Raw genomic sequence first — 9555 nt, forward strand, 5'->3', positions numbered from 1 at the left:
AAACCTTGTGGAGAATCAAGGTGAGCTCCGGGGAAAAGAAATCACGGGACAAGATTTGTCTCTTGAGAAATGGGACGTTTATCACCGGCTAAAGAAAATTATTATTACTGAATCTCATATTAATATTCAGGATGATGAATTGAACATGGGTCAATATGAACTGTTCGAGTGCAGACCTTAACTCTGTCTTCACATTCTCTTTTTGGGATGTTGTCCACTGGAAGCTTTATAATCCGTTCACTTTGAAAAGGGATCAGAGCGTGGTTAAAATTATTGCTGCTTGTCGAATGATGATGAACATTTTTCAACAGCCCACCCCACCTGTGCTTTCCCCGGGGCTCCAAAACGCATCCCCAAAACCCTCTGCATCCCAGAATCATCGCCTAATTCACATTGAGCATCCTGCTCCTTTTCTCCATCAGCACAGCGTCTCTCCTCCTGCCTTACTTCCTCAGAATGTTTCAGCCTATATTCCTGTGTTGGTTTTAGTTCGAAACTGGGGAGAAATACTAATTTGTTGTAGTGGTTTTGTGTTTGGTTTACTACTTCGAAATTTTCTTGTTGCGAGATGGGATTAGGAGGAATGCACAAACAGTTTCAGCTTTAAATGGTACAAAGAGAAACTTTATTATTAGAAACTATAAGAAAAAATCTCAGAATAAAATTTTAGACCACTTTTCTTCTTCTTGCACACTGCTTTTTTCACAATGAAAACGTACAAAACAACTCAGTTTCCTGTCTCTAAAACAGTTTCTGTACTAATTGATTTGAAAGATGAGAATATTTTTTAGTTGATGGAGGGTATTTTGCAAGAAACAGTTTTCTTCTGGCCTTTATGTCACAGTGTTCAGCTGTTGGTTAGAATGGAAATCTGATCACTATGCAAAAACCTTTTTTTCAGATTAACGTTTTTTTCTATAATTATTATTGAGGACTTATAAGGCACACTTTAAGCATTATAACAGTTTAAACAAAAGCTTACTCTGTGTTTGAGAATATTTTTTTCTTCGTCATGGATGCTGTTCCATCCGTGTTTCGCGAGCATAGGAGCCCCGGTTTCCCCTCCGGAGCCCCCCCGCTCCGCAGCCGCAGCGCCGCTCCCCGCGGCATCCATCGGTGTCGCGGGCGCTGGCGGCTCTCTCCGCGCTCAGCAGCTTCCAAGCGGACCCGGCCGGCCCGCGCCGCCAGCCGAGCCCTGGAATGCCGGCGGCCGCCCCTTGCCCCGCTCCAGGCAGCTTGCCGCGGGACAGAACGGCGTTTTTGGAGGTTTGGGCGCCTTTCCCGCAGCCACGCGCGGCCGAGCCGGCTTTTCCATCCCCAGACGGCGGATTGCACGGCGGGATGGAGACCGAAAAATCTTTGAACAGCTCTTAAGCAAGTGCAGGGCGGCCGCGCGGACCGAGGCGATCCGGAGCAGACACGGGCGCAGCAGCGTGACATCGCCATCCCGGGCCGCACCGGGCCAGGGGGGAGCGCCGCTGCTCCGCTCTCCCTCTGCGCCGCCTCGTCCCGCCCGCCCGGCCCGTGTCCTGCTCCGTGTCCTGCTCCGTGCCCGTGGGCGAGGGACCATCCCAGCCCGCGGTCCCGCCGTGACCGGAGCGGGTCGGACGCCCTCAGCCCGCTCCGCCTCTCTCCCAGAGGCTCCATCACCCCCCGCCAGCCATGCACGAGTCCAGTGCTGCAAAGAGCAGGGGCAAAGGGGGCGGGGGACGTCAAGAACTGCTTTAACCACATAGCTGGGGGCAAACGGAGCAAAAAGACATAAACATGATATCAGACTCAACCCCACTTTCACAGTTCTTGTATATAAAGCTAAAGGGATTTGTCTTCTGCATTGTGGTAAAAAGATCTATTTTATACTGAAATTCTTAAAACATGGAAGGTACAAAATATTTTATATCTGATTTGAACAGATACAACTTCTATTTAATAATTCGTTATAACTCAAATATTAGTGGACATTTTTTCAAATACCAACGTTAAATTTTGATTTTTCTGTAGTTAATTATTTTAAAAAACCCCAAACACAACAGCTTCTAAATCTTTGCTGTGCCCTCTTTATGATTTAATAAGTTTTGTATTTCTATAAAGAAGAAACTTGTAAATTTATGCCTCAAATTTATGACCAGTACTTCAGCTTGATTCAAACCATATTGTAATAAACTTCTAATTTATGTTTCTCAAATTATCAATGAAATGTTTCATGAGCACAAATCATGACCACTTCTAGGACCATCATTTAAACTGTAACATTTAATTCAAGACAAAATTTCCTTTATAAATATATTGGAAAGAACAGTATTTCTCTATAGACTCCCTTTTTAAGACTCAAATTTAGTTTCCGTATTTATGACTGATGCTTGTGCTAACTGGTTAAAAACCTGATAATTTTCAGAAAAGCAAAATGTCACTTCTGCTCAGATAATTTTGGGGTTCGAAGTATTTGGATCTATAGAAACATATATTTATAGGTCTGGCTTTAGACCAGGCATATCAACGTGTTTGTGTATATGTATATACATATGTGTATTTGTTTTTTAAGCCAGCTCACCTAAGCTGGGTCTGTAAGGCAGAAATGCCCATTCTCCACTTGTTTTTTTAAAGGTGGTTGCTGAGGAATTCCCAATGCAAGCATATATGTATGGAATTTGTGGAGGAAAGCAGTCCACACCAGAGATGAGGCTGTTGTGAGATGCATAAAAAGAGCTGCTCCCCACCGGCCCCCAGGAGAGGCTTGTGAGCCCCCCCTTGCCAGGGGCCTTGTGTTTTATCGTCTGGAGGTTGCCAGGTTGGCTGCACTGTTCAGGACAGCCTCCTTCTTGTCCTCCTTGTGTTTGTTTTTTTTGTTTGTTTGTTTTTTGTCCTTCCCTCTGCCTGAAACAAGCTGTGAAAAAGCCCCTGGCTTGCCTGGCTCCTTATGAGCTGTTGGTTGCTCGAGAGTTTGGGGGGGGGAATGTCTGAGCAAGGCAAAGTGGAAGGAGCTGGGTTTTCATCTCAATCTGAGGCATCTCAAAGCCTGAGCAGCTGAAAAAAAGACTTTGCTGTGCTAATACACAATTATATTTTGTGCCATTTTTGGAGAATAAGGCAGGGATTAACCTGGGGAGGTTGTCTGGCCAATTCCCTGAGCCTGGCTTTGCCATGAGGAATCGATGCCTGACCTCTTCACAGAGCACTGGGAGGGAACTGGGAGCACAGGGAATATTAGGAGAGAAGTGGTAGGGCTAGTGGAAGGACCGGGAGTAAACAACTGGGAGCACTGGGAAGGTGCAGTGCTCCCAGTTCCTTCCCAGTGCTCTCCCCATCCCTTCCGGTGCTTGCCAGGAAGAGGGATAGTGCGAGCGAACTGGGAGGAAAGTCCCCAGCACTCGGCAAGGTGCAGCAGCCCCAGGTGTGAGCAGTGAGGAGGGAGAAGTGCCCCCAGTCACCCCACAGTGCGCCTACCACCCCCCCAAAAAAGAAAAGAAAGGGGGGTTACAAGAAGAAAAGGGTTTTAAGATGAAGAAGAAAATCGTGTTTTCGGTGTTTGAACTGGGTAGGACCGCCCTTCACCTACAACTTCAAGAGTCTCGATTGAAGGAAAACACACCCGTTGTATGATTTTTGATGTCTCATTAGACGGGAAACAACGTTTTTCCATTAATTTAATGATTCAATAGAAGGAGAATGTCTTGATTGTACTGTTCTATGGGACTGAATTGAGAGAAAGCGCTCCATTTTACTAATCTTAAAGATCAAATGCCGGACGAATCTCAGGTCGCTGGAAGCCCGCCAGCTTGCGCTGTTCTTTGCCCCTATCATTCGCCTGGTAAAATGCTGCTACCGCCGAAATCCTTCAGTCACTTACGGTAAGTACACATAATGGACTTCCTCCTAAAGCATTGCTCTGCCTCGACTACTTACTCACACGCCGAATGTTCCAATGGGCAAAAAGTCTCGCCCCGCCCAGCTCGGCTTTAAACTCTGGCGGCCGCGCTACGTGGGTCTAGCCGGGAGAGAAGCGGCGGTGTTGGGCAGCGATCCCCGGAGCTCGGAGCGGCTCCAGCACAGGTAAGAGCCGCTCTCGGCTGTGCCCCAGCCCGGGGCTCGCTGCGGCCGGAGGGGCCGCGCTGAGGGGAACGGGGCGGTTCTGGCGAGTTCCTTGGGCCGGCTTCCCCCGTGTGCCCCGTGCCCTGAGACGGCGGAGGGAGCGGCTGCCCGCGGTCTCGTCCTTGCCGCGGATCCCTGGGGACGAGCCGGTGCCGCAGCAGCGATGGCTCATGCCGGTGTCTCTCGGTAGCTCGGAGGTGGCTGCTCCGTGCCCGGCAGAGTTTCCGGCCGTGGCGCCCCGGGCTCGGCGCCGCTGCTCAGGCGGGAGGTGTCCCTGCCCGGCTCAGGGGTGGCACGGGATGAACTTGAACGAGCCTCAGCCCAAAGCACTGCAGGCGCCGAGTGGAGGCAGAAAGCGCCGCATCCTGCTGGAGCGGCTGGATGGACCTGGAGCGCTCAGCAGGCTGCGCTTTTCTCCGCAGGTCCGGGCAGCGGGGACAGCGCGGGACTGAGCTGGCAGCGCCTTCCTGAGCCTGGGTGTGCCGCAGAGCCGGGAACAGCCGTGACCTGTCATTACATCCCTTTCAATGGGCCATCCGCTTGGGTGTACAGCTGTTCCCGAGGCCGATCTCCAAAAGGCTTTTGTAGCACTCCTGATGTGTCGGGAGCACAGGGCTGATTGTTCCAAGCAGAGAGATTCCGGCTGTGAGCTGGAGCAGAGTGAATTCTGCTCCATTCATGGGCCTGTGAAGGAGCTGCTGCATCTCCAGGAGGGACCAGCAGCCGGGCTGACACACTTGTCAGGGGCGCAAGAAGCCGCTTGTTATAAGCAGGGGAATGCCACTTGTGAGTGTGCAGTGAGTGAAGATGTAGAGAATGGACTCTGCAGCAGGGATGGCAGTGTGAGGGAGCCCCTGGATCCCAAGTGCACATCAGCACCCGGCCATGTACACAGAAACATCCTCAGGAGATTGCCGGGTGAGTGCAGAGCCAGGCCTGTGGCCTCTAGGGAGGGGACAGTGTCATCTGTCAAGGCCAGGGCTGGCAGGTGTGTGGCTGTTTCCCGATGTGTGGAAGAGGCCTCGTGCTCCGCTCGGCGCCAGCAGTGGCTGGAAGCGGCAGCCGCAGCTGCCCCCAAGCGTGTGCAGCTCTCCTGCTGCAGCCTGTCCCCAGCGCGGTGTCCCTGGCTGTCCCCACAGCTGTGTCCCTGCCCGTGTCCAGGCTCTTGGCTCTCTGGCTGCCAGCTGAGGGAGGGAGGGAGGAGCAAAGAGGCTGAGAGGTCCCTCCTGTGCTCGCCGGGCATTGGGGGAGCAGCTTGGAGGGCGGGCTGTGGTTGTGGCAGCCAGCAGCTCTTTCCTGCTGCAGGCGAGTGGTTCAGCTGCCATCCCGTGCTCACCTCGGCGCTGATTGTGCTCCTTGTGCTGGTGCTGGCGTTGGCGGTGGCCTTGGCTGTGCAGTCAGGTAAGGGAGGGGCAGCAGCCTGGGCCCAGCCCCTCGGGGCAGAGCGGGGTCCCTGCTCCCTGCATAGGGCAATCCTCACACCTTCTCCTCTTCCCCCTGCAGCACCACAACTTCCAGTTCCACCTGCGACTCCGCCGTTGTTTCTGGGCTGTCCCCCTGGCTGGGTTGGATACAATGGAGTGTGCTACTACTTGTCAAGGGATTCCAGAAGCTGGGAGCAGAGTCAAGAGCGGTGCTCCGAGCTCGGGGCGTCGCTGGCCATTCTCAAGGAGGAGGAAATGGTGAGTGAGGGTCTGCGGGCGCTGTGGGGTGTCTGAGGGGAGCCTGGGGGTGCTCGTGGTCCGGGCTGGGTGCTGGTGGTGCTGGGGCTGCAGCCCTGTGCCGGGGCCTTGCAGGGAAGGAGCCCCGGGGCCGTGTCCCCACGAGGGGCCGGGGCAGCTCCCACTGCTCTCTCCTTGGCAGGATTTGTTCTTCCGCCTCCGCGGGAACGGCGATTACTGGCTCGGGCTGCGCAGACGGGGCGAGCAGCTGCAGTGGGAGGACGGCAGCAGCTTCAGCTCCTCGTGAGTGCCGGGGAGCCGGGCAGGGCATGGGGGGACAGGGGCACAACGTGTTCCCCTGGCATCCAGCGCTGTCTCTGCTCCTCCCTGCAGGGTTCCTGTCCTTGGCAATTCCGAGTGTGTGTTCCTGGCTGACGATAAATTCAGGAGTGTGATGTGCTCCAATCCGCAGCCGTATCTGTGCAGCAAGGCCCTAGGTGCCCTGTAACAGGGGGTGGGAAGGGACTTTCTCCACCCTGGGCAGTCCCTGCTTCAGCTCTTAATTCAGTACAGGGCTGTCCTTTCTCAGCTGCACCCTGTGCCTTGCACTTGCTCTCAGGATCACCTCAGTGCCTGTTCATCCCCACTACCAGCGCTGGGCTGGCTGTTCCAAGGAAAAGTCTCTGCAATCCATCCTGCCGGCCATGCTAGCTGGAGTGATGGGATTGCCCTCATTGCACAACAAGCTCGAATGGGAAATCCAAATAGCCCTGGGCCCTTGGAAATTATCTCTAAATGGCCTGAAGATGAGACTTTTGGAGTGTACTTGGAAGAGGAAGAAGAAAAGGTGACGTGCTGAGGAGGAATCCCACTTGTGCAATCTGCCACCTGACTGTGAAGGACTGTCGCTCTGTCTGTCTGTGTGTCCATCTTTTATGAAGGATCTTACTGGTCTGCTGTGGGAGGAAAGCCCAGGAAGGTGCAGGACAAGGATTTGTCTCCCTGAGGGAGAATCAGTGACATGATGTGTCCGTAACCCCCATCCTTCAGTGTGAGAGTGTGTGAAACAGAGGCCTCTCTGACTGAAGCCTTCAGAGATAGATCAGAGTGCAGGGATTGAATGAATATCTTTGAATGGATTCAAGTGCATTAAGGCATTCATACATGAAATAGTGTTCTAAGTTTAAGTTTTAGGTGAGTGTAAGAGTAGGTCCGGATTTACCCTCACATACCTCACAACCGTCACGAGGATAGAGGCTATGCTAAGGATCCCCCACCTACTTCGGGACAGGAGTTCTGGCCTGGCCGAGGTGGATGCTGGCCAAGGGACTGTTTGCTGGTGTGCTGTGCTTGCCGTGCTGCTCCAGTACAATGCCTTTGAGCAGTGCTACGCCTACACCTGCATTTTCTGTATTGGAATACCTCACAGTGGCCCATAAATCTGCCCACCTCTTGGCCAGATGCCACTCACTTTGGAAAAGGACCATAAGAAAGCGACCCTGTGGAGAAGCCTTTGAGATCTCCCCACAGCAGCCGTGTCTATTGGCTGGGAACACGAGGCCACGAGTCTATTGGACCAGACCATGAGGGCATCTGTCTCATCTGTCGGTAGCTGTTCCCTATTCCCCCCTTTCTCTCTCTCTAATTTGTTTCCTTTAACTCTCCCTCTATTGCAAAACTGAGTTGTTGGTGCTCAATAAAAATACATTTCTGCTTTGAGGAAACTGACTTGTCCCGTTGTTGTCCTTTGCACCTTTGAGATCAAAAATGAACCATCACGAATCTCTCCTGTATTAACAGCGGATCCTGACAGTAAGTTTAAGTAAGCAAGAACGTATTTTAAGTGCCTTAAAAAGTAAAAGCTTTAGAATTTAGTGTGAAGAAAGTAAGTATTGTCAAATCCATCCAGGCGAATAGGGGAGGAATAGCAGGTGCTGGATATGGCCGAGAATTGGGATTCATTTCTGTGCCTGCAGTGCCCAGGCCGGCAGACTCCGAGCCCCGCCGCACGCCCGCCCCCGCCAGCGCTGCGCTGTGTCTTGCCCTGCCCTGGCCTGGCTGCAGCCGCCTGTCCAGACGGCCCCTGGGCACTGAAAGAGCTGCCCCGAGGGACAGCTGGGCAGCTGCTGCAATGGGATCCAGAGAAGAAAACCATCAGAATAAAAAGCTGCACTGCCGGCTCTCCTCTGCCCGCTATCACTAATGGAGCAGTGCCGAGCCACCGTCGGAGCGGCCGTGCTGGTTAAAAAGAGCCACAGGAAAGGCTGGGAAATGTAAGGGAATAAAATTCAGAGAATAGTATAAAATAGTCTAAAAATACTGCACCAGCAGTGGCTGCTGCCCAAGTGTCACCAAAAAGAGCTGCACCAAGGGAGCGTCAGGGCTGCGGAGGTGCTGAAAGAGCAGCGGGAAAGGCTGGGAGGAGTGACGGGAATAGAATAGAGAGAGACTGGTGTGAAATGTTCTCCAAGTGCTGCACCAGCAGTGGTCGCTGCCCCACGACTGAAAGAGCTGCACCGAGAGACCATGGGGTGGCCGTGCTGGTTAAAAAGAGAGGCACGGGAAAGGCTGGGAAGGGTGAAGGGAATAAAATAGAGAGAAGGGTATAAGATAAAATAATCAAAGAAGCGCACCAGGAATGGCCACCGACTGCTGTCACTAAAAGAGGTGCACCGAGGGACAGCCAGGATGCCAACCTGGAAATGGTGTGACTTGCCTTTTCCTTTCTTCATAACCATCAGTGGTATTTTCAAGGCCAGTGGATACATTCAGAGATCTTCAGAATGATCATTACAGTGGGAAAAACTGGGATTGGAATCAGCTGTGACAAAGATGAGAAAGATCACAGGAGCAAAAATACAGATTTCCCAGCTCCCTTGCAGGGACAGCAGTATCGGCACAGGGACAGAAGATGCTGATATAAAACATCCTTTCCCACTGGTGCCCCTGCTCATCTTTAGGTAGTGTTCTTCAGTGTTTTTATCCATGGAAATATTGCAGAGGGACCCGGAAGATTTACTAGCATATTGAAAAGAAGATGAAAAACCATGAAGGATGAGGTTTGGGATAGGGACAGAAGCAAATTCACACATCCTAAGAGAGTTCAATATGGCTGCTGTGAGTGCATGCAGCATGGAGGACAGCTAGATTAAACTGGAATAGATTCCAAAACTGTAACTATTTGGCTTCATAACTGCAGGTGAGGTTAATAACCCTCAGCAATTCAAAGAAAGGAAATCTGGTCTGAACTAATTTAGATGACCATCCCTGCAGCCATTGGCTATCAGCACTCCTTTTCCCCACCCAACTACAAAGACTTGACTGGAAATCTCTCCTTTTCTGCTTCCTACCTGTACCAGTGCTCCAGTGACCTGGGTGATTTCTCTGAAGGATCTGAGCTTTACCTTCACAGCAGCTTTGCTCTTCACTTCCCGGCCTCGTAGCCTTGTGAATTCCCATCTGGGAGCGTTGGCCTGCTGAAGGAGAGGCTCCATGGCCAACAGAGATCCACACTTGCCAGGAGTAACACAGCATGGCATGTTCTCCTGCCTGGACTCATCCCTTTGCTCCTCAGCTCCAGCTCGAGCCCAGAAGCCTGGCAGGTGTTAAGGACACCCTTTGCCATGCCATGGCCCCAGCCAGGCTGATTCCTAGGCTGGAAGCACAGCGGGCACACATTCCTACCCCTGCCTGTTGTTTCCATCCCCTTTCAAGAAGCTGTTCCCGTGTGTTCCTGTAAGAATCCAGGCCCAGGTGTGTGTGGGATTTGGAGGGGCTCTCTTGGGGGTGTGTGGGGGTGGTCTGT

At 52.3% G+C, this 9555-nt stretch overlaps 1 protein-coding gene across 1 annotated transcript; it reads left to right on the forward strand.

The window, feature by feature from the left end:
- Window positions 1-5600: 5600 nt before the first annotated feature.
- LOC148222951 (early activation antigen CD69-like) lies at window positions 5601-7007 on the forward strand (the record flags this gene model as incomplete). The annotated part of the gene is made up of 3 exons (XM_088168635.1): window positions 5601-5771; window positions 5953-6053; window positions 6144-7007. Coding segments are annotated over 3 exons (387 nt in total), but the record flags the coding sequence as incomplete, so codon positions are not given.
- Window positions 7008-9555: the final 2548 nt, after the last annotated feature.

The sequence above is a fragment of the Sturnus vulgaris genome, chromosome 8, assembly GCF_052056855.1.
Source record: "Sturnus vulgaris isolate bStuVul1 chromosome 8, bStuVul1.hap1, whole genome shotgun sequence".
NCBI classification, from domain to species: Eukaryota; Metazoa; Chordata; class Aves; order Passeriformes; family Sturnidae; genus Sturnus; species Sturnus vulgaris.